The 25105-nt window shown below is 38.1% G+C and overlaps 1 protein-coding gene across 1 annotated transcript in view; it reads right to left on the bottom strand.

Annotated features, from left to right (window-relative positions):
• LOC137291154 (lipoxygenase homology domain-containing protein 1-like) overlaps positions 1-25105 on the bottom strand; it is an 83971-nt gene that overhangs the window by 46629 nt on the left and 12237 nt on the right. The window contains exons 4-22 of the mRNA XM_067822442.1: positions 20827-20913; positions 19526-19658; positions 18950-19101; positions 18496-18574; positions 17648-17726; positions 17138-17228; positions 16127-16256; positions 15430-15533; positions 14190-14366; positions 13779-13991; positions 12410-12587; positions 11285-11515; positions 10303-10463; positions 9285-9510; positions 8501-8652; positions 7869-8026; positions 7184-7239; positions 3121-3147; positions 1468-1839 (exon numbers count right to left, since the gene is read on the bottom strand). Coding sequence (XP_067678543.1) covers positions 1468-1839; positions 3121-3147; positions 7184-7239; positions 7869-8026; positions 8501-8652; positions 9285-9510; positions 10303-10463; positions 11285-11515; positions 12410-12587; positions 13779-13991; positions 14190-14366; positions 15430-15533; positions 16127-16256; positions 17138-17228; positions 17648-17726; positions 18496-18574; positions 18950-19101; positions 19526-19658; positions 20827-20913 — 2806 coding nt within the window. The remainder of the gene's footprint in view (positions 1-1467; positions 1840-3120; positions 3148-7183; positions 7240-7868; positions 8027-8500; positions 8653-9284; positions 9511-10302; positions 10464-11284; positions 11516-12409; positions 12588-13778; positions 13992-14189; positions 14367-15429; positions 15534-16126; positions 16257-17137; positions 17229-17647; positions 17727-18495; positions 18575-18949; positions 19102-19525; positions 19659-20826; positions 20914-25105) is intronic.

Genomic DNA, 25105 nt, shown 5'->3' on the forward strand with positions numbered 1-25105 from the left:
CTGTCTGGCAACTGATGTCTGTGGCAAGATTTACAAGCACTATCTAGCCAAAGTTATGTTGCATCATACAGACTCATCAACAGACATGATAGACAAGTCATGCACCTTAATAAGTAGATATAGATGCTATATCAAGTCAGGAAGTAGAGCATATATCATTTCAGGGGAAGGACAGGAGACAGAGGATCTGTCAAAATATGGTCTGCTCTGAATTTGTATGTTCCACTTACAAGGAACTCAACTGACATTTTTAATATATCAGGCATTTCTAAGTTACTGTTTCCAAATATGGTGACAAAAGTTATTAGCCTTCTTGCAGAGTCCTTTGCAGCGCATACTCTCTCCTCAATGTGGGCCAAAATTCTGACAGAAATTAACTATTATGATAGCTATGTATTATCATTATTATTATTGGATATATATATAGCGCGCATATCCATGCAACTAGTGCTTGCTCAAGGCACTGGTCTTTGTATCATATTACCAATGTATCATGATATATACCATGTATCTTTAGTATCATTTTACACCTCAGATACACATCTTCACTTCTGCTGTCTCAAGCTGAGCCAAGTTCGAATCCCTACATGGATATGTTTCTGGAGTGGGAAAACCATGATTTTGCTGGAATTTTGCTAAAAGTTGCCTAAACTGTCACATCTAAACTTGGCAAATATTAGAGGTCAAGCATAGCAAATCATGAACAATTCCAGATTGAAACCTCCCATACTTCAAAAATAAAGTTTAAGTTACCATGGCAACAATTTTCTACTTCCCAGGAACCAATAGCTTCAGACAAACCAAACACTGATTAGTATGCAAATTTAGAACACCAACAAATTTTCTTGATGTTTGGACAAGTTAGGACAAGAACGACCACAGACTGTAGAGACATAGTGTCATGTGAGGTGCGACATTGTACAGGAAGGAAACCTTCCCGCAGCAGGTCAGTGAGCCGGGACACACAAGTCTGGAGGCAGTACACAATCAAATGCTATAAACTCTAGTTTCATATTTAGCGGATGATTTTGGACAATTTATGTTTTATGTGTGCATGTTCACATATTTCATACTTTAACTAGTTACTGAAAATTACCCTACCATAAAAATCTTTGAAAAAATCCAAAAATAAGCAACAGTACGCAAAATTATATCTTCTTTCTTATACAAACTTTGCTTACAATGAAGAAGGGCAATTTTGTATGAAGTCATTATTTTTGCCGTGTTGCACAAACAATCTTTGTTCATTTTCTCACTCCTGTTGTGTTGGAAATAGAGCAACTTTATATGATTCAGGGTAGAACAAACAATAAGTACATGTGTTATTCCAAATAGCTCTTTCACACTCTTGGCATCAAGGGGTGTCACTTTTTGGTACATATTAACTGTATTACGCCTCCAGAAATCTGTGTCCGTTACACACACCAACCCCTTAACACACAGTATGCCACCCACACACTATCTTACCCTCCGTCTTGCCATCGGGGTCAGAATCATTCTGAGGATGCCTCACAGGTTCTTCATCATCATTATCAGCTTCAGACAGGACACTGTTGTCAGTGTCATTGTCATCGTCCCTATCTTGTGCGCCCTGCTCTAACTGCACACCGCCATGTTCAGACACTTCACTATTATCAGTATCGTCATCATCAACAATGTCATTATCAATTTTTTCCAGCTCAAAGTTTTCGTCTTCCAAAACAATGCTTGGTTCAGTATCATTAAAATCAGACTGACGACTAGTGCGTCCAGCTTCCCCAAACTGCAAGTTCCTAGCCGCAGCCTCTAGAGCTGCAGCGACAACCTGAGAGGCATACTCAGATGACTCGCGTCTCATTGCTATGGAAACAAAACATAGCTTCATAATCAAAATGAAATAATCATAAGATAAGTATCCTAAACATGTAAAGATACTAAATGGTTAAATTCTAAGTTGTTTGCGTTTTCATTCTTGTGTTTGATTGTTGATTGTTTTATATATTTTTGATGACAAAGACGACAAAACAAAGCTGGCTGAAGTACAATGCATTAAAAAAATACATTGGCTGAACTATCATCACTTAAGTGACATACTTCAGTAGGTTTATGCAAATCTGGGAAAATACCCAGTAACCTTTGTCTTTCTTCACTGCTGAGCATATAAAATTCTTTTCAATCTATTTATTTTGTTGCATGATATTTTTTAATCAAATTTCTATTTTCAATTTGTTTTCCTTGTTGCAGTTTGCATTAAGCCACATGTTAGTAAAAACTCAGCATCTAAAGAAGCTAGACATCTCAAGTTACCCTTATGATATTTTCTATGAACATCACAGCTTAATAAAGAGCTTTCATGGAGAATTCACAGACAGAGGTTATAAGTCCATTACAATGAAGATGATATCGTAAAGACAACATGCATGTAGTTCAATAGATCTATACAGAAAGTCAATGGAATTACCATAAAACATATATTAGTATATGCTTTCAAGGACAATATATAGAAACAACAACAATGTATATAACAATATTCAGGCCTTATACTGTTGTCTGACCTGTTGAGTGGGCAATCAGACATGCTGTGTTAACAACAGGACATGTGTTGATCTATTGTACATTGTGTGACCGGTAGAACAGAAGCAGATTTCTATTTCTCTCAGGTGAACCACCTGAATTGAACAACATTGTTTGTGATGACAGATTGTTTCATCTGTGTTGAACAAATGGTATCTAGTGTCTGTCATCGGTGACGAACAGTGATACTTACTGTCTGTCACTTATGGTCCTTTGTGGATGTCATCAGTGGTGAACAAAGGTACTTTGCATTTGTTGTCAGTGTTGAACAATGGTCCTTTGTGTTTCATATCAGTACTGAACATGGTCCTTTGTGTCTGTCATCAGTGAACAATTTTACTCAAACAATGACACTGTGTGCTTGTCATTAGTGTTGAACAATGGTACTGTGTCATAAGTGTCAAACAATGGTACTTTGGTACTATGTGTATGTCATCAGTGTTTAATAATGGTCCTCTGTGTTTCATTTCTGGGTTCAACAGTATCACAAAATTTCAACACCAACATACTGCAAATCCTGAGGGAGGTCCTCCATTGTCCCAATAACACACACAGACATTGACTCACCTGTGACGATTTTGCTGGGGGCTGGCTCTGTAGAATTAGAAAGGAGGAACATTGAATGAGTCTGCTTTGTATGCAACAGGACAAACACAATCACATCAGTTTCTTACCATCCACTGAGAGAAAACAGATGATATTGTTTTCATGTGGGATACGTCACTGAAATCATGTTTGATGTTGTTCTGGCTTCATCATAACGCTTCTTTGTCTTTGGATGGATGAATGCTTTGATAATACTCAATGTGTAATATGTATTTGGTCTGGTATTTTGACATATTCATTGTTTTTTTCATGCATACGGTTTACAAGTTCAGCCATATTCATGACAATGTCTTTGTGGTTCATATGACGATTGTTCTATATTTTGTGACATATAAAATACTATAATGGTGGCTTGTTAAGCTGGATCTGAATGTTTGATGAGACGTGTTAAACAATACTTGATCTCTACTCTTGCGGGTTTACATTCTTCATTCAATGTACGTCTTTATGCTTGATTGTGGGTTTGGATTATGCTATATTTTTGTCCTTTCAAATTTGATGGACTAAATTTGATCTAGTGTCTCTATGTTTGATCTTGGTTCTTGTTGCTAGTTCTAAGGTTCATACCTTTCCGTTATAATTGCACTTTGCTGCAAGAGTGTGATTGTTTAAGATAATTCAATCATACTTATCAACAGTCTTTATTCATGAACTTTGGTCTCTTGGCCCTTTCAGTGGAATTAAAACTTAAATTTGAAAAAACTGTTTAATCTTTGTCTTTGTTCTTGATTTAGAGTCTTTAAGAATGATCCAGAGCTTCATCTTTTATCTGGAATGTGAATGCTTGAGCCAGGTTGAAGTGTTTTATATCACTCCTGAATGCTTGGACAGATCTTACATTATCATCTTAGATCTGAATGCTTGAGCCAGGTTGAAGTGTTTTATATCACTACTGAATGCTTGGACAGATCTTACGTTATCATCTTAGATCTGAATACTTGAACCAGGTTGAAGTGTTTTATATCACCCCTGAATGCTTGAACTAGATCTTATGTTATCATCTTAGATCTGAATACTTGAACCAGGTTGAAGTGTTTCAAATCACCCCTGAATGCTTGAACCAGATCTTATGTTATCATCTTAGATCTGAATACTTGAACCAGGTTGAAGTGTTTCATATCACCCTTGAATGCTTGAACAAGATCTTACACTATCAACTTAGACCTCAATGCTTGAACCAGGTTGAAGTGTTTCATATCACCACTAAATGCTTAAACCAGGTCTTAAGTTGCTGTCTTAGATCTGAATGCTTGAACCCGATTTTAGAGTTTTCTTTTGCCCCCGAACGCTTGAACAAGGTTTAATAAGTTTTCATATTGGGTCTGAATACATGAACCAGGGCCTACATATCTATCTAATATCTATCTATCTAATATTAGCTCCTTCTAATAATTATTCAGATTATTATCGTTTTGTGTTATATTGCTCCTGAACACTTGCTAATGTTTCATATTAGGCCTAAATGCTTGAAACAGACCTTAATGTTTCATCTATGGTCTTAATGTTAAACTCAGATTAACGTTTCATCTATGGTCTGAAAGCTTGAAGCGGGTCTTAACGCTTTTGTTTGAGCCTGAATGCAGTTACTGTCCTTAAAATTATTTATTTTGGGAGGATTTTTCAGATCTTAAGTTATATTTCACATTTGAAGGCTTGGCCTAGATGTTGATTATTTCCTTTTGCCTGCATGCCTCATGCAAGCTTTACTCCTTTATCTAGGTTCTGATAGGTTTGAATGCTTGAGTGAATGAGTGGTTACCATGTCTTTGCTGCTTTTAATATGTTTAATAAAGGTCTTAATGTTTTCCTAGGAGCTGAAAGCTTTGTGTGTGTTCTTTGGATATAATTCTGAGACTTTCAGATTGATCCAAATAATTAATATGTTTTTATCTTGTGTCTGAATTCTGGATCCAGGAGTCTATGTCTCTAGGCTTAATCTTGGTCTTTGTAGTTTACTTAGGACCTAAATGTTTGATATAGATCATACAGTTGTGATTGTATTTAACATATGCAAATATTTAGCATATGTATTGAAATGCTGCTTAAGATGACATCTTCAGTTGTCAAACCTTCTCCATTAGTTGTGAAATTGTGATATTTTATGAAGAAAACTAAACTAAAAAGCAGATGTACTATATTTAAAATATTAAATGGCAATCATTTCTCAAGTGCAATGGTATTGGAGGATTTTGATACATTCTTGTACAAACAAAAATATCATTGAACAGCAAGACAACATTATGAGGTTTCAGCTTTGTTTTTCTGTAACAAAATACACCAGTCCATTTGATTGCCATATTTCAAGACAAAACACAAGACAGACGTTTTAGAACAATTCTAATCTTTATTACAATAAAAATATAAAGATAAATTTCTGTTAGTCTTGGCATATGTATTTGACAGAAAAACAAAACTGAAATATCAATGAGTAACGGATAAAGCATGCACATGCAAGTACAATCATGCAAGACATTACACACTGAAAACAGAGCACAGACGAAAGGTTAGATTGTGAATGTTGCAAAAGATATATATTACTTATATAAGTACCAGAATAATTTTACAGAACATTCATACAGAAAAAAAATATACCCTTCTCTTTAACAACAAACACAATACAGTTTCTATTACATATATATTTTTACCAGTGCGAAAATGACTACCTCTGCTTAAACAACTAACTCTTCAGATAAGTTAAAAAAAATATAGAATATGCAGTGAAAACAGATATAACCCTGCCTTAAAAAACACTATAACATTGTTCCTTTGACATTCGCTAACAGTTACTGACATTTTTTACTATCTACATCTGCATTAGTAGCTATTTTAATATTAATCATTGCTGATCAGCTGGTATCATTGTTCTGCTATCTAAGTATTGTGTCATATAAAGTGTTACCTTTAACAATCTTTTTAAAACTAGATAGTTACAAATACCAGTAAATATATTCTAAAAGTCGTAAAATCTGATGCGGAAAATACCTGTCTACAGGTAAAAACAAACTCTATTTTACAATGTACTGATGAATACAAAAACAGAGCCTACTGCTTTGATGAATATTTTCAAATAAATAATTTCACTACTGAAAAATGCTCTTCAATATTAACTGAAAAATACCAATTTTGGAACTTTTTCAGATAAATTTGAACCTTCATCTATCATCTGCCCTGATGTAGCACACATCGCCCATATCACATACTGTACACATAATGCATTGATAGGTTGATATCACAGCAATAACACAAAATCAAAGGAAAGGACAGAAAAAACACCCCAAACACCAGCTGCATTAAATGTTGCTGGCAAAATCTTTTTAAAAAGCTTCAAGAGGTTTGTTTTTCGGTTTCAATACTTCATATTTAATCACATCAAATCTTTCTGATTTTGAAAACATAAAGTCTGATTTTGCCAACATATTAACAACCTTTACCTGAGAAAGCGGCAAAGTGCCTGTAGTGTTAAAACCATTACCATAGCAACCACGCGAGACAGTGAGTGCCACAACAAAGAAGGTGTTTGTCAGGTGTAACACAGGTGCAAGACATGAACTATTGTGACATGTTTTATATTGTTTATAATACAGGTTTTTTCAACAGTCCGTAACCATCAATTGCAAATACAGGCATACCTGTCAAAATTTCCTATATTTAAATTAAAACACCTTGAAACAGGAAGACTATCAAAATATTGACTCATGGTTGTTTTGTGTCAATTTTAAAATTTTCACCCCAACTCTCTAATTTTCAAATCATATGTCCATTAAAGCATACACCTGAAGCTTAATAAATCTTCTGAGTATTTGAGTATTATGAACAACATAATATTTGGCATAAGACAAACATAACATAACAAAGTGGTTCTGGACCTTACATCAATGACAAGCTGACATGCACATTCAAGACAGAATAAATTTCAACATGGACAGGATTAGTGACTTGACAAAATCATCCACAAAAAGCATGGGTGCTGGTTAGTGCATGCTGGGAAATGGAGCATCACAAAGGGAGGTAACTGTTCACATACCCTTGACATGGAGAGTTCGCTCGATACGTCGGTCCTCCATGCTAGAATCAAACCATCTGAAACCAACAAACATAGCTAAGGCCAAGTCACGCCACATGTGAAGAATGGACCAATCTCTGCTGTCTGCTGTTCACACTAAGGTGGTCATAGATACAATACCTTACCATAGACTTACACATAGGAAGTCCTTGGGTTGTGTACAAACGCACCCTTATTATCCTGGGGGGATAGATTGTGATGGTTGAAATCAGTTCCTTTGAGAATGTCACAGATGGATTCTTTTGTTCCATAATTCTTTTCTGCTTTGTTTATGGAAGCTACATAATATAGTATTGCTATACCAGAGGTAAGTATTCATTATACAATGGTAGAAACAAGAGAAGAACATATATCACAAAATATATCATAGAATCTGACCATGCAAGCTTTGAAAACATGACATTTCCCTGACAGTAAGGAACTTGGGAAGTTGGATGATTCACAACATACATGATGGTCTGCGGTAGGATTATCATGTCAGCTCTACAATCTGAGTGAGTGCGTTTAGTTTAACATTGCTTTCAACAATGTTCCAGCAAGATCACAGCTATTGACACCAAAAATGGGTTTCACGGCTCTTATATCCAGCACTTGTTTTAACCACTAGGCTACCCCACAGCCCTCTGAATCTGGAATAACAGCTCACCTGTCACAAGGAAAGATGTACTGGTCACGGGCGCTCTCACTCTCCTTGATGATGACTTTGTCAAGGTGCCAGCCATCACCTGCACCAGTGGCATTGTGGCCAATGTGAATTTTGGTAAGTTTACCAAGGTGCACTGCCTCCACTTCAAACGAGTCAGTCTGCAAGGGAAATGGTCAAGCAAGTTGGGGACACTGGGGACATCTGGCAGAGAAGAAATGCCTCAAATAACGGAAAGAATTGTGGAACACAAGAGGCATTACTATGAGTGATTGAGTGAGTGAGCAAGCCTATGATTAAGTGAGGTTTTACACTGCTTTAAGTGGCATCTCAAATCCTTTCTCTTCAAAAAGTTCCATGTCACTGGACCTCAATAATGCCGAATTATCCTTAATGCTATATGAGCATACCTGGTGTGGAGTTAGGCGTTATATAAATGGACACAATATTATCACTATTGTTTACTCAAGCATTGTTATGGTGGGGGACTCCAGAAATGTGCGTCATACATTCTGCCCATGTTGGGGTATCAAACTCTGGTCTTCGGCATGGCAAGAAAACCCTTCAACCGCAAGCCTTTCCCACCTTCTGAACCATGTTGTGGTTCCTACTGTCTGAATGGGGAACCAACTGACCTGCCCTGCCTGAAACTTGTTTCTATTGTTTGACAGACGGAGCACTCTCTTCCCTGTGTCCCCACGTTCACCGAAGATGGTCAGATGAACATCCGCATCAGTTGAAGCGTTTCTCTCAGTCCCAGTTATCACTTCAACGATGTAGGACAACACTGAAACACAATCATCATAATAATCAGTCAGGTACTTACGGTGTGACACTGACTGTTTCACATTGCAACATCACCATGCATCAGTTGAATTCTAAGCTCCCTTAGGAGTACACATAAGTGACACTGGAACCTGAATGGAATTGAACCTGGGTCTTCAGCATGACGAGTGCACACTTTAATCACTACCCTACTGCCCAGTCATGATATACAGCAAACAGTGTTTGTTTGTTCATCAGCAATGTGGGAGAGCATTCAGTACAAGCAAGAAGGTTTATGTCACAATAAGCCAAATTTTGATTGGACACATTGAGCTGGTGTGAGCTATATGACCTTGACCTTTAGCTAAAGTAACAGTTTTTTGCTGATTTCACACAGTGGTATAAAATGTTTTCCTATGAATATGTTTCTTTTTGTCATATGCCTGCTTAAATATTTAGCATTAGCATGGTTCCCTGATATAGTTCTTCTTATCTGGAACATGTGAATATGTCATCAGCAGTACAGGCAGTATCTTAAACAAACATGTTCTTATCTGTCTTTGCCCAGCAATGCTTTCACTAAATGTCTCCTGTGTCTAACATCTCTTCTGAACATTTCACCTGTATGAAGTTGGAATAATATTTTGTTTTTACCTGGAAGAACATGTTCACCAGGCCTCACAACTGGCATTTCTCGCATGATTTCCTCATCATCCTGTCTCCGTGACAACCATCGATTGAACTGGAATTTGAGCATCTCCTTAGATTTGAGGTCCTGCATCTTGACCTCTCTCACCTTCCATGATGGAACCTTGGTTGGGTTCTTGGGAATCAACTCCAGACGGATCTTGTACAACTTGCCACACTTGTGGAAGTTGGACTGAAACATGTGGAGTAACATCAAGGTATGAAACTCCAAAAATTTCAGCCAGACCATGGGCTGGTTAGATGCAAAAAATGGCAACCAGACCTGACCAAAACTTACCTGCTCGCAAATAATTTAGGTTTGACAAACAATGTAATATATCATCCAATTGGAATTCATCATTTATTTTTCCAGGTGAATAAATACTGATTTATTATCTGGATATTTCATGTTTGGCTTTTACATTCATGATGGTTCATAACTTGGATAAGACACTTCTCTTCGGTTTTGGTAGCAAATGCAAACCCTAAAAGTGGGGAAAATCCCCTAGGCTTTTAGTCATTTTATGACCAAAGGAACCTGTTTAATAACATTTCTGTTGATGCACATTACAAACTGTTGATGCACATAACTGACTGTTTCTGTACATTACTGATGGTTTCAACAGAGAAACTGACACTGTTCTCTGCTTCAAGGACAATACACAAAGGTATCATGACAAAGTTTGCTTTGAGCACTGCTACAAAATGGATAACATTCAGACATATTTCCAGTCACATTACAGCAGCTACAAGCTGCACAAGCCAACACAAGCAGTGAAAAAATGAGATTCACACTAGCTGGGATATACGAGAAATATCATACCAATCAACCTGGCACCATACTGTGCTCCAATCATGAACTTTCGACACACTGCAGTCACTGTCACCCTGTGATTATCTTTTCAGCTGCTGTTCAAAACCAGAAACTAAAAATAATGTGTACATTGTTGAAGAATATACACTCTACAGATAATCAGCTTCTAACCTTGAACTCATCATTGCTGCCGGTCTGGAAGAGCGGTCCATTCTGGGCAGGGCCGGCGAGGATGATGGCACCAGAACAGCCCCTGTCACCATATGCAACAATTGCAACTTCACCATTTTCCAGGCTCTCCGATGTGCTGACGATGATCTTCCAGTCCCCGTCTGGTAACATTCAACACTTGTGTTTCATACATAGAAAGGGAACTGTTGTCCATTAACTGCATCACTGACAGTGATAGTTGTTGGTCATGGTCATGGCAATCTTATGTCTATAGATAGAAGCAACTAGAAACGTAACTTGTATGTATTTGTATTTGGGGCCGAAGGTCTCTTGATCGAATAAATTGCATGTCTGTCTGTCCATGCTTCAAACAGATATGACCCATGAAGATCTGCATTAGATGTGACTATATATATAAAGGGATGAGGTGGTGAGGCTTGCGGACTAGCTGGCCACATGTCATTGTATCCCAATTGTGTTGATTGATGGTCATGCTGTTGATGACTGGACTGTCAAGTCCAGATTCGATTATTTACAGACCTCCACCATATAGCTGGAATATTGCTGAGAGTGGCGTTAAACAACAAACCAACCAACGGGTACAGAAAAAACCTATATCATTGCATTAAACTTAACATTCTTGGGAGAGTATCAGTTTTGGGTGAGTTTATTGCCTGCACTGTTTGTATGCTGCCGTTTTGGAAATTATTTCTGCCAAAAGTCAGTTTCAGCTTTCAACTGAAGTAAATCATGGAGTGATTCTGGATTTCTGGAATGTTGACGACACAATTCGTGGTAACTGACAACATTCCTGCCACAGTAGGTAGAATGTAGTTGTCATCATCAAATCTGAACCATATTACACACGATCCTAGATTGTACACAACATCTATGTCTAACCTTCTTCTCCAATCTGCGGGAATTAGGGTAAGGTGAGTTGGAGGTTACAGGGAAGCAGTAGAAAAGATGTAACATTTCTCACCTTCAATCCCTCCCCTTGGGGACCTGGGACGACGTTCCCTTGAAGACCCTCTTGGGGAATGGCGGCCCCTCTCCCGTGAAGATCCTCTAGAACGGCGGCCTCTATCCCGTGAAGACCCTCTAGAACGGCGACCCCTTTCCCGTGAAGACCCTCTAGAATGGCGGCCCCTCTCCCGTGAAGACTCTCTTGGGGTACGATGGGATGCACCACCTCTCTGTTTTGGAACACCAACTGCAACAAGGATCATGAAGAATACTCACCCTCATAAACACACTCACCATGGCATAAACTAGCCAAAGGCAATGTCTTTTGACGAAGTGAGTACTGAGAACAATTTTTTTCTGGTTTCCCCTTTATTTATGCACATTAGAAAAAGGATAAGTGGTTCTAAATCATAAATAGAATGACTTCTTTGATGCCCATTTTCAGAAGTTGAGCTGATTAATGACAATATTATGGATATCATCAAACGTCGTCTACATGAAGACGTGGCAATCACCACTATCCACAAACTTGCTAGCTTACAGATGAAGCCCCTCCACACCAGTAATCACCTGTCTTCACTGAACAAAAAAAAGTTGTATATCCATATCATTGTCATTATTCTTCATAAATAGAATGGTTCTAAACTGTTACCTGTATGACATGAAATGTAATCTGATACAATCAAGGTGTAATTGGTAGCCAAGCATTAAATGTGTTTGCTTATCAGGCCTTAGATCTGGTTCTATTCCAAATATTGGCACAAAGTTAATTTTCTGGAGTGATTTGTTGCAATACTTCTAAAGTCAAACTTTCCCTCACACAAAACTGTTCCCATAATTTTGCTACCTGGTTTTAGCAAAGTGCCACCCATGTCAGGAAATTTATCCATCACCACTGAAAAAACTCAATATTTTTTTCTATGCAGAACCAATCAAAAGCTCCAAACACGATCTCCAGGTAGAGCCAGATGGTGTGCACCTTTCATCACACAAAAACGTATCCAGAATTTTGCTACCTGCTATACTTTTTATATTTGGCTTTAGCAAAGTACCATCCATTTTAGGATATTTATCCATCACTGCTTAAAAAAACTCAACATCATATTCTATAAAGAACTGGTCAAAAGTTCTGAACACTCACACTCCACAACCTCCGGATAGAGCCAGATGTTCTGCACTCCTGTGTCGACAGTGGGGTGTATCCACCCCTGAGTGGTCAGGCCCACATACAGGCCCCGGCTTATCGCTGACTGTAGAGTAATATAACCTTTGTCATAGTGTTTGGCCACGATGAACTGACACAGGTCATCTTTTCTACCCTGTAACAGAGGTAAAATGAAAGAGTTCTGATAGTGTCAGTATCACAGTCTCAACCCATATGTGGTACTACCATGAACTGTCAGGTGATTAATACTGTAGATATGTGAAAGCTTGTACTTCAAACTATTACACTAATACGTATTTTGATTCTATTCAGACCTTCTTGAAATATACTGGACAAAAATAGTTAGGGATATATGTAAATTGAATGATGTATATGTGAATAATGATGTAGTTATTCACTGACATACTGATAAATATCAATAATAAAAATACCAATATTCCTACTTTTTATGTCCAGTATATTAATATACTGGAATATATTTATCAACCAAAGATGAACATTCTTATTTTCATAATTGATATATCAAACATCATGAAAAAATCGCAACTTTTAATCATAATTTCTGCAACAATTAAACTTCTGCCTGGTTTGAAAAAGTTACTGCTCACATGCTATGTAATAAATTCTTAATACCATTGGTCCCACTTCATAGGCTAATTGACTTTAAAAAAAATCATACAAACAGTGCTATAAACTGGCTCTTTAAAATGTTTGCATCTGTGCTAGTAAACACCCCAAAACATATATGTAGAAACATACATCTGAGAATCATTTTTATTGCAACAGAAAATGCTCACCTCTAGATACACTTTCTCACCCCCTTCAGCCTGTCGAACTGGCAGTAGAGATTGTCTTTAAGAGCCTAAAGGCTAGTTGCAGAAGATATAGCAGTTTTAAGACTCCTGCCACTCATATACTGTAATTCCTCTGATAAGCTCCCAGCACATATTTTTTTCAACAGGGCCAACTTAAGGACCCAGAGCTTATAAGAGGCATACCCCTCTTTTGGCTTACTGGGTGTAATTAAAGTAATTGTTGGTGAACTGCTCCACCCGACCTTAATTAGAGATATGGCACTTATTAAACACACCCATAACGCTTACATTAATGGTCCAGTGCTTGTTAGAGACCCAGCGCTTATTAAAGGTGCGTTTAGCACTTACTTTGTGGAATTACCATAATTGTTACTAAACTGCCTAACCCCCAGGCCTTATTAGTGGCTTGGCACTTACTAGAGACTGGGTGTTTTCCAGAGGAAATATGGTATTTCTACCCAGACTTACTACAGCTGCACCACTTGCATTATGTTGTGGAACTAGTCCCTGATTAACAGATAATTACTCACACTACAGTCTATCTTTCCGTCCTTGAAGCGTAGGAAGTTTCCAGGGTAGATCATGCTCTCGAACATCCTCACACCTTCAGACACCTTGTGGACACGGAAGTGGGCCGCTCTGTTACACTTGCCTGTCCCATACACTGTCTTGTCCTGGTCCACGTTGATGGCCTGGGTGGGTGAGGTGCGAAACAACACGATGCCTCGGTCACGGAACATTCCCTGCATACACATGACAGATACTCAATCGTCAAAATACAGTTGAATATTTCTTGTTTTGGTCTGGGGATTTTAGAAGATCCAGAGTTAAGGATATTGTTACATAACATATGACCTGTAGTAAGGTCTAAATCTATAAAAATCAATGGTCCTGAAACAGAATAATTATACCGTCAAAGAGATAGATTATAATCTTCACACCTTGCAGAAAACACTGAACTTCTGACTGGGGTCATAGTTCAGGATTCCCCGCACATCACCAGGGCGACCATTGCTTCCGATGGTGACGAACTGTAGGGGATTCTTGAGGGCCTCGAGGATCACAGACTGGTCAGACTGGACACGTACTTTGAACTCACACAGGGACCCTCCTTTTCCCTGGAATGATGAAATAATGAGAGATACGTACAGCGACAAATAGCTACACATATTCCTCTCCAGATAACCATGTCTGCTACCACAAGCAAATACACACCTCACAAGGATAATGTAACATTTTACAACAGGGTAGAGCCTACATATAGAGAAAGTAGTGTAATAATCCTGTTGAATGGAAAATCCATACCATCCTGCATGATAAGGGACGATTTATAATTTGCGGCTTGGGGGCTTGATGGTGATTGTAAGTGGATGTCACCCATTTGTTCCAAGCAGGTTGGGGGTGTCAATTTTATACACGTTTTGAAGGTTGGGTGGGGGTGTACGGAGGGGATGTGTGTCTCCAGCAATTTTGTTTATAAAAATATCACAAATATATGCTTAGAAACGATGGGAATTTTGTACATGACATGCATTCACTTACCTATTACAAAAAAGTTACGGGTTGAGGTGTAGGGGTGGGTAGCTGTGTGGGGGCTGGAGGTGCTGTGGGGGTCTTAGGGAGGAAGAATCAAATTGTACAGGTTTCTACACAAAAATCATACTGGTGATGCTACACATAGTGCAATGTTAAAACGTCTGCTTGGCAAGTTTTTCCCATGACAATATCTTACAAAGATGGCATGTCGTCATCATATGCCAGTTATAACATCATGTCCTTTCGTTTGTGGGCTCAGTTTGATACATGAGGGTTCTGGGTTTATATGAGGGTCATGGGTGGAATTGTTTCTCTTGGGCTTTTATAAGAGCCTGGGCTTGATATGGAGGACAGGTTGGTATTAGGGTTTGGGTCAATATGAGGGGTTGGGTTGAACTGAGACATATGAGGATATCAAGCTGTCATGAGGATCTTGGGCTGATATGATGTTTTGGGTTGGCATGGGATTCGGGAAGATCTGAACTTATTACTAGAGTCTTCAGCAGATATGGATATCAGGGATTGCTACAGGCTCCAAGTGGATGATTAACAATTTGACTATCATTACACAAAGCTAATATCACTTGATGTGCACCCCAAAGATGGCGGCCCCTATTAGATACTGTTTTCATGAAATCAACTCACATGTCCAAGCAGACGGCCATTCTCGATGGCCAGGTGGAAGTTGGGATTGGTCTGACTGCTGAATACGGCCACCATGTTCTTCTTCTTGAGCACACTGAATACAGCTGAACAGCAGAAGAAGGGTCATTACATCAGGTAAAAACTTCCCCAGGTGATTACCAAACAACGCAAACTAAAGTGAGCTCACATAGTTTAACATAAATCTCATATAAATTCAACACTGTGAAGTCTTCTGTAAAATCCACCATTCACTCATACAACAATTAATCACATATAATCTGTTTTTGATAAGATATTTTTCACAGGTTCTATTATAGAATATACACTTCCCAAGGTATGCTGAATATCACATGTATGAAATACAAGAATTTGTCACCTGAATCATTTCAGTTATCAGAATGTTCTGAAATTTACCAGCGAAGACGTTCTATGCTAAAATTTACACTCTCATTGTATGCTGAATATTGCATGTTGGAAATAGAAGATACTATTTTAGTAGTTTAAACCTTGTTGACATAATGTGTAAGTGAGACATTTCAGTTATCAGAATCCTCTGAATTTTAACAATGAATATATTTTTTTGAAGAAGTCATACTAACATTCCATGCACATCGACACACCATTATCCTCAAGTGAAGTATATGCTAGAACACTGTTCTACAGATGTGAATGGTGAGCAGAATGGTGGAGCACTAACCTGTTTGATCCTTAGGTTCACCAAGTCCATCTACTGTTCCGTCAAGTTTGATTCTCAGAGCTTTGCCTGTAGAGTGTGAGAAGAGCATCACCTGGTTCCGATTTTCAAACTTCCACTTCTCAAACTCCCACTGAAAATACACACATTCACACATAAAAAAAATTACACAAGGTCCACTCATAGAACACCAATCCCCACCAAAACTACACTTTCAGCACAGTCACTGAATACTAACAAAGCGATGGTCACTATATTCATTGTTGCTGTAAATGACACAGTTCAGGATACACAGCTGGTTTGGTTTGTTGAGTTTACAATGCACAAGTAAAGCAATATTCCAGCTGCATGGAAATATTTGAGTGTAGACCAAACAATCCAGTGATCAACAGCATAAGCATCAATCTATGCAATGAGGAAATGCAAATACAATGACCTGTGTCAAGTGAGTCAGCGAACCTGACTACCTGATCCCTTGAGTCACTTCTTGCAACAAGCATGGGTTATTGAAAGTCAAATCTAACCAGGCTCTTGATGGGTTTCATAAATCACCAACTTGCTCACATGATACATCTTACCATATACCCCTCAAGACAACTCATAATGGCCTCCAATTTTACTCTTCATTCAACCAAACACAACAAGCATGGACCCTTGTCCTGTTCCATTGTGTCAAAACATAGAACACAGGAAACCTTCTGCTCCAGAATTGCATGAAGATACTAATGGTGGTTATGATTCTGTAAGCTTGCACTGCCACTATTTGTCCTAAGAAACTTAAGCAAATTAAGTTAAGGAAAACATAATTCTTCTCAATGACTACAGTTAACGCCCAGGTGGCTGGGTGGTAATACATTGACTTCCAATTGTACGTGTTCCTTGATTTTTTTAAATAGTATGTTCATGAAAATCAACGGCTCTTTTCTAGAGCAACTGGTTCAGGAAGTATACTACATATGTGTAGTCTGTATAGCTCTAAATCTGCTTCATAAAACAAATGAAAAAAACACATACGTTTCTCTTTTCCAGGATGTCGTCCGTGTAATCATTCTGGACTCGCAGCTCACGAACAATCTTCCCATCATCCTCTCCTTCATCAAGCCATCTGAAAACAAATGGAAAACACATCTATGACTGTTTACAGGACCTTTTAACAAATCATCTGACAATGAAAACAATGGATGGTTGTGTGGTGAGGCACAGTCAGGCTGGGACGGCTCATCATCAGCTCAGATATTGTGCCCTCTCCAAGTACAACCCAGACTATGAATTTGAAATTTCCCAGGAAACAAAAACTTTTTGGGGAGTATGGAGACTCTCCAACACTGAAACCTTCTGCATCAACAATGATGGCCTGAAGGGTTGTGCTCCTTATGGAGAATCTACGGAACACTTCTGATGTCAGAAACCAAACCAAGGGCACTAAAAAACAATGTGGAGTTGACAACAGTGTATTTGGTGAATTTTATTATCATTATCATTATTGCCAGTATTATTAATACCTTCACAATGTATCCCACTTACTTGTTGCAGTGGAAGGTGTAGATTTGTTGTCTTGAAGAAGGGTCTTTGATAACAATACGTTCAAGGAACCAACCAGACCCTGAAACAGTGGATATGTTTGTTGTACATGTACAAGTATATAATACCAGATGACGTCATACCATTGTCATACATACATATAACAGGTGATTTCATACCATTGCCATACAAGAATACAACACAAGGTGATATACCATTGTCATACATGTACAAAACACCAGGTGATATACCACTGTCATACATGTATACAACACCAAGTGATATACCATTGTCAAACATGCATTTAACACCGGTTGATATCATACCGTTATCATACATGTATATAATGCCAGATGATATCATACCATAGTCATACACATACATCTGTAACACCAGACAATATCATACCATTGTCATACCTGTCTATAACACCTGGTGATATCATACCATTGTCATACATGTATGCAATGCCAGATGATATCATACCATTGTCAAACATGCATATCTGTAACACCAGGTGATATCATACCATTGTCATACAAAGCGTATATAACACCAGGTGATATCATTGTAATATATGCATATCACACCAGGTGATATCATACCACTGTCATGCATGTATATAATACCAGATGATATCATACCATTGCCACATATGTATATAATGATAGATGATATCCTATTATTGTCAGACACACATATATGTAACACCAGGTAATATCATATCACTGTCATACATGTATATAACACCAGGTGATATCACTGTAATGCATGCAAGTCATACATGTTACTCTAGGTTTTATCATATTGTTGTCATACATGCATATAAAGATATTTCAGCTTAAACTGACCTGGTCCCGTGGCATCATGGCCAACAATGACTCGCTTTAAGTGTCCGAGGCATACTGCTTCCACTTCGAAAGAATCCGTCTAGAATACATAACAAACACTGTTTCACATGTAGTCCAATGTTGAGTTCTAATGAAATATCATGCGCATATTTATGCTGATACTATATGCATTTTGGAGGGTCGTCAGGGAAAACCCTCCTTCCCCTGGTAGAATTCACTTGTCACTAGTTGGAAACCTGTTCCTCTTGAAATGACCTTCATCTTGTACTCACTTGCCCCTTGTGGCATCAAAAAAACACCTCTATCTTACAAAACCAAAGTTTGTCTTGTAGAACTCACCTGTCACCAGTAAAACACTTGTGCTTCACGAAACTGACCTTCACCTTGTAGAATTCACAACAAAAACATTCAACACCTGTACCTCACAAAACCAACCTCCCCTTGCAACACCCACCTGTCCTTTATTGAAACTCCTCTGTCTGTTCCCAGTGTACAGCTGACGAACCCCAGTGTCTCCCCGATCTCCATATATTGTCAGGTATACATTTGCATCAGTGCCAGCATTCCACAAATTCCCTGTAGTAACATCCACCTCGTACTTGAGCACTGCAGACAAAACAGGTGACAATTCCATTAATGAAAGCATGAGAGTAAACTGAACTAAAACCATGAAACACAAGCTACACAATGTGACACATGATGTGATAACATTTCTGCAGTTGTAGAATGAGATGTACTGTTTTTCTTTGCTTTTACAGCAGTTTACAGCAGCATATATACGTCAACTTATCAAGAACAGTTTTTAGTATCTTAATATATTTGCCAAGTCAGCAGAGAACTTATATATGACAGTGAGCAGAATTAGCTATATTTTTATCAGATCAGCTGTATTTAATGCTTAGTCAGCATTAAATGTCAATAGAAACGTGTAGCATGAACAGGAGGTGTTAAGTTGCAGTCTTGACCTATGCTATCTGAGTGCCATGACAACCTAGACGAGCCAGGTGCCAGATGAGTCTCTCCAGCTTACATTGAAGATGAGGGTCGCCTGGACGTGTGACAGGCAGCTCCCTACATGTTTCATGGTCATCTTCATCCCTTGCCAACCACTTCTGGCACGGAAACACGAGTTCCTCCCCTGTATCAATGTCCTTCATACGCACCTACGCAGACACACCACACATCACATCAGCTTTAATTATTAATCACAAGAAAGTGGCAGGGTAAAATGTGTGCTGAAGTCTGTAATGCTATAGATACACTGTTCCCTGAGAAGCAGTTTAGTCTTGATCAGTCAGACCTGTGGATGGCAGTCTCAACTACATGTATATGCATCAACAATCACACAACATAAATAAGCTGGCTGCTGTGGGGAGGGTTCCTGACTCCTGGTATTAACTGCGGACAATGTCTACCACAAAATACTAATCAATAACAAATAATAGTACTTACCAGCTATTAGTCATTAACAAACATTATTGAGTGACAAGTAATTTCTCTGTAAGAAATATACCATTTAGAGACAGGTTCTGATTGTGACAAGCATACAACCCATCAAAATACTAAACTCACTAGTGCAAATGTAGCCACTTAGGTCACTCAAACATCCTAAACTAGATTTTGCAAAATACTCCACACTGTTTAAAGACACTGTTTACCCATGTTTTGATGTATTGTAAAATGAATTTGTAATGTTGAAATTATTACTGTCATGAGTTCAATGAATGAAGAAACTCAGTGACAATTTGTGAATCCTTACCAAAACTTTACACCAACTATTTTTGCACATGCTTTTCAGTGAATCTAAACTTTTGACGATTTATTATTTATTTCCTGACCAGGGCCATAACTTTGATGACTGTTTCTTTTTTACCAGTTTTGAATAAGAATTACAAATGCTATTCAATACACAGACAATAATATTTCACCAGGTATTTTTCTGAACAGGGTAGGTCATTAATCACTCGAAACAAACCCTAACAACAAAAAGCATTTCTTTAGCCTCTGACTCAAAGAGACACATATTTTTAACATGTGGCCTGTATTTACAACTTTTTAAATATTTACAACATGATGCTTTTGAACTACTTCTTGCCCATTCATCAGCTGAGAAGTAGCCCCGAAATGTTGTGTTGTAAATGTCAAGGAAATTGTAAATCCATATCTTAAGTCACTATGTTACCTTTCAACTTCTAAATGCCCATCAAACATCTGACAGGTATTTTTGTTTTTCTTAATGTTTAATGTAAAATGCTGGCAAATCATGTCAAGGAGGGCATACAGATTGTTGTGATTACAGCAGTTAAACAAGGGTGATGTTTAAAGACTCACTTCATCACAGAGCCACCCTGGGTGTCTCCCAGTGTTGTCGTGGGCGATACGTATCTTGTAGATCTCTCCTATACTTCCCACACAGATCTGAAACATATAACATATGCACTCACTTTCATTTCAGAAGAGAAATGATTTTATAATGTTGTCACTGATACAACACAAACCAATAAATCCCACCTAAGTTCAAGGACACTCAGTTTGCTTAAGTGTCAAGTTTCCCTGATGATGAAACAAACATTTAGATTCATCCACATTGATACTTGCCATCTAAAATTAATTAATGAATAGCCAAACATACAGGCCACAGAACACCATCTGCTGGGATGGATTGTTGTTGACTGCAAATGACTTCAGATAAATTAGTGAAGTATTGCTATTCTATTGCTTAAAAAAAACCCAACAAAGTTGTATCACTCCATGGTGGCTGTACATGGAGTGAGTGAGTAATTGAGTGAGTGAGTTTATTTTAACGCCGCACTCAGCAATATCCCAGCTATATGGCAGCAGTCTGAGAATAACCAACTCCATAAAAACCAGACAATCCAGTGATCAACAACATGAGCATTGATCTGCACAATTGGGAACTCATGATAGATGCCTCTTTTGACAAAGCATAGTCGCCTTTTGTGGCAAGCATGAGTTGCTGAAGGCCTATTCTACCCCGGGACCTTCACGGGTCAAACATGGGGAAAAGGCAGAGAGTGAGTTGGGTTTGCTGCAGTAGACACTATAAATGGTACACACTGTACCCATGTGGGTGAGTGAGTGAGTGAGTGAGTGAGTGAGTGAGTGAGTGAGTGAGTATGGTTTTATGCCACTTTTAACGATATATATTCAATATCATGGTTGGGGACACCAGATATGGGCTTTACCCATGTACCCATGAAAGTAAGTGAAGATTAAGTGTGGTTTTACGCCACTTTTACATATTTAAGCAATACGGTGGAGGGAATCAAACTCAGCATTACAAGCAGACACTTCAACCACTAGGCTACCCCACCACCCCTAATCATGACAGAGTGACGAAAGAAACACATGCCAGTCTATCAGTTTAAGGCTTCTTATCAATACAACACTGGAGAATCAGTGGGAACCCTGCAACTTCTCATAATGTATGTCTTAAAGGTCATGATTATTAGTGCAGTGGACGTCCAAAACATCTTACATTAGTCATCATTATTTTTACAGTAGGGCATCCAAAATATCTTACAACAGCACTGCGAATAATTTACACATACCAAAGCCTTGCTTAAATGCTGCAGGGACACTGAGTATAGATTTGTGCCCCACTCTTGTTCAGTCGAGACATTTTGGCTGTTGATTTCCTGCACAGTAATCATGTGCCATTATCCAGTCTCATGTAAGAATGTTGAGTTTTTATTGGTTCATGTGACTCTGATAAAATACCATGTACGATGTGCAAGCAGGGAGCACAAACGTCATAGCAGTATTATCCTGCCACACCTCGGTGACCACACGAAGTGAGAAAAGCATTCATCACCAAGCCTTTAGTATGTGTGCTGCACTGAGGTCAGTTGATCAGCAGGTGTCAACATGGCAGCAAGGAAATGCTTTGCCACAACAACCGAGAATGAAATTGAAGCAAAAAACATTGATTCGAAATGTATTTTTTTCTTCTGATTTAGTAAAAACATTCAGCTAGATAAATGCGTTACCACATTGTGTCACGAGAAATACAGGGATTTATCAGTGTCGAGTTATGTTGTGTTCCTCGAGGTCAGGGAACAATAATGCGACAACTGTACTGGTATATACCGGCTTACCAAATGATGGCCACAAAATGATGTGAAAATTGGTATTTTGGGGACAAAATCAGTATGAACTTTTCATTAAATATTGAGATGATGGGAAAAGATGCCATGGTGGGAGATGCCATGGATATTGAGTCACTGAGGACAATGTTATAAGGACAGACATTACAGGTAGGAAATCATTGGTGTCTCATCAAATATCATGCAGTGAATAAATGTACAACAAAAGTACAGTTTGACTCAGGTCGCACGTCTTAATAATAAGCAAACATACAAACTCTTCTACCATCTTTTCCATTTCTTAAAGTGAGTGAGTGAGTGAGTGAGTGAGTGAGTGAGCTTAGTTTTACACCACAGTCAGCAATATTCCAGCTATATGGCGGTGGTCTGTAAACAATCAAGTCTGGACCAGACAATCCAGTGATCAACAACATGAGCATCGATCTGCGCAATTGGGAACCGATGACATGTGAACCAAGCCAGCGAGCCTGACCACCCGATCCCGTTAATTGCCTGTTACAACAAGCATAGTTGCCTTTCATTTTTTAAAGACTCTCTAACAATGATCTATGGTCAATAATCAACTTTGGAAGTCTTCATATATTCAGAAAATGTGAAGTTTATCTTCTATTTAGCTTTTTAATCCCATACATATCCCATGGCAATTTTATGCAGTTCCGATCAAAAACCACACAAGATTTTACCTCAGTTGATCTGGAATCATTATCTGCAGCCTCCATCTGTCTGTATAGCCAGTGGTAAGGCTTTAAAGTCAAATCCTTACTTGAATTATATAATATTTATCACAGTCTTCTCAGTGTTTGTGTGACTGAACCAATCAATAGTTGAAAAGAAGAAACGCCAGAGCTCATGGAAATGTAATACTCTCCCTTCAACTAGCAACATTCCTGTGTCTACAATTACATGATATGATATGTTTATCAGCTTCAGAACCATTCGGAACAGCATTTCTGTTATATATACATGGAATACTCTATGTCAACTTCATTTGGAAGGTAAACAAAAACCAAAGTGAAGTATTACCAGTTTGGTGAAAATCTTTTTCAAGACCATGGTGCTGAGACCCTTAGATCATAATGGTGGAGATATTGGGGCTTGAACCTAGTTAACAGATCATGGCATGAAGAAGAGGCATAACTCTGCCAAGTGAGTGAGTGAGTGAGTTTAGCTCTATACCACTTTTAGCAATATTCCAGCAATGTAATGGCTGAGGGACACCAACACTGCATAGCAAATTCCAGCACTGTCAAATTCTTTTTAAGCAAGGAATATCAAGAACAGATCTTGAAAAGCCAAGAAACCTAAACAGTGCAACTTGTTTTCAAACCAATATTCACAAGAGTTTGATACATCAAAGAGAGGCTGGCAACACACTACACCTCATTCTACAGGGATATTTACTTTCTTAGTGGAATGAAACAAACTTAGGGGAACAAATACATCATATACAAACAAAAACATGTATATGTTTCCATGAATTATGTCTAAACGACAATAAGGTCACACAGATGACACCGTTCTAATTATTGACTGCCACAAGAATCACAATCAGCCCTGGGAACCCATTCATCAATATCAAGAAAGAAAATGTTGTACTGGGGTAATAAAATATATAATCCTTGGTAGAAATATAGCAAAATCAGTTGATCAACATTCTCATAAACAATGAAATACTCCATGACAAGCTTGGATATCATGTTACCGCACTCAATTATGAGGACATTAAAGCAGCTCTCTATTGTGAGTTTGTTTAGAAGTGATATGTTCCCTTCATTGAGACAGGCACACCACACAAAGGTACACGTACTGAAACTGACGGCCACAGAAACCTAAAGTAGAGATATCTGTCAACATCTTATATAGTGTTATACCACACAAATTAATATAAAGACCATGTGACACTTTCATTTCTCTACAGTTCACCTGTCGTGTGGTGTACTGGCCATTAACAGACTGTCATGACAAATTACTTGTAGTAATATAAAAGAGTGGGTGAGTGAGTTGAAATTTACCATCACATCAGCAATATCTCAGCCATATCGTGACTAAACAAGTTAATATCTCAAAGTAGATAATATACAGTCTGTCAAAAAAGGACTTTAAAACAACTAGAATATCAAAAAAGAGGACATTAAAACAACTAGAATATCAAAAAAGGACATTAAAACAACTAGAATATCACAATTAAAGGACATTACAACAACTAGAATATCACAATTAAAGGACATTAAAACAACTAAAATATCACAATTAAAGGACATTAAAACAACTAGAATATCACAATTAAAGGACATTAAAACAACTAGAATATCACAATTACAGGTATTAAAACTGGCGTCTAACTTGAAAATCATATGCCTTTATATTGCACTTTATATATTCACCAGTATCTGATTAATAATATGAGAGTGCTACTCTTACTACATCATTTCATTTAACACATGAACCGTCAAAAAAGGGGACATAAGATCTGTCACGGTGAG

This window comes from Haliotis asinina, chromosome 7, assembly GCF_037392515.1.
Source record: "Haliotis asinina isolate JCU_RB_2024 chromosome 7, JCU_Hal_asi_v2, whole genome shotgun sequence".
Lineage (NCBI taxonomy): Eukaryota > Metazoa > Mollusca > Gastropoda > Lepetellida > Haliotidae > Haliotis > Haliotis asinina.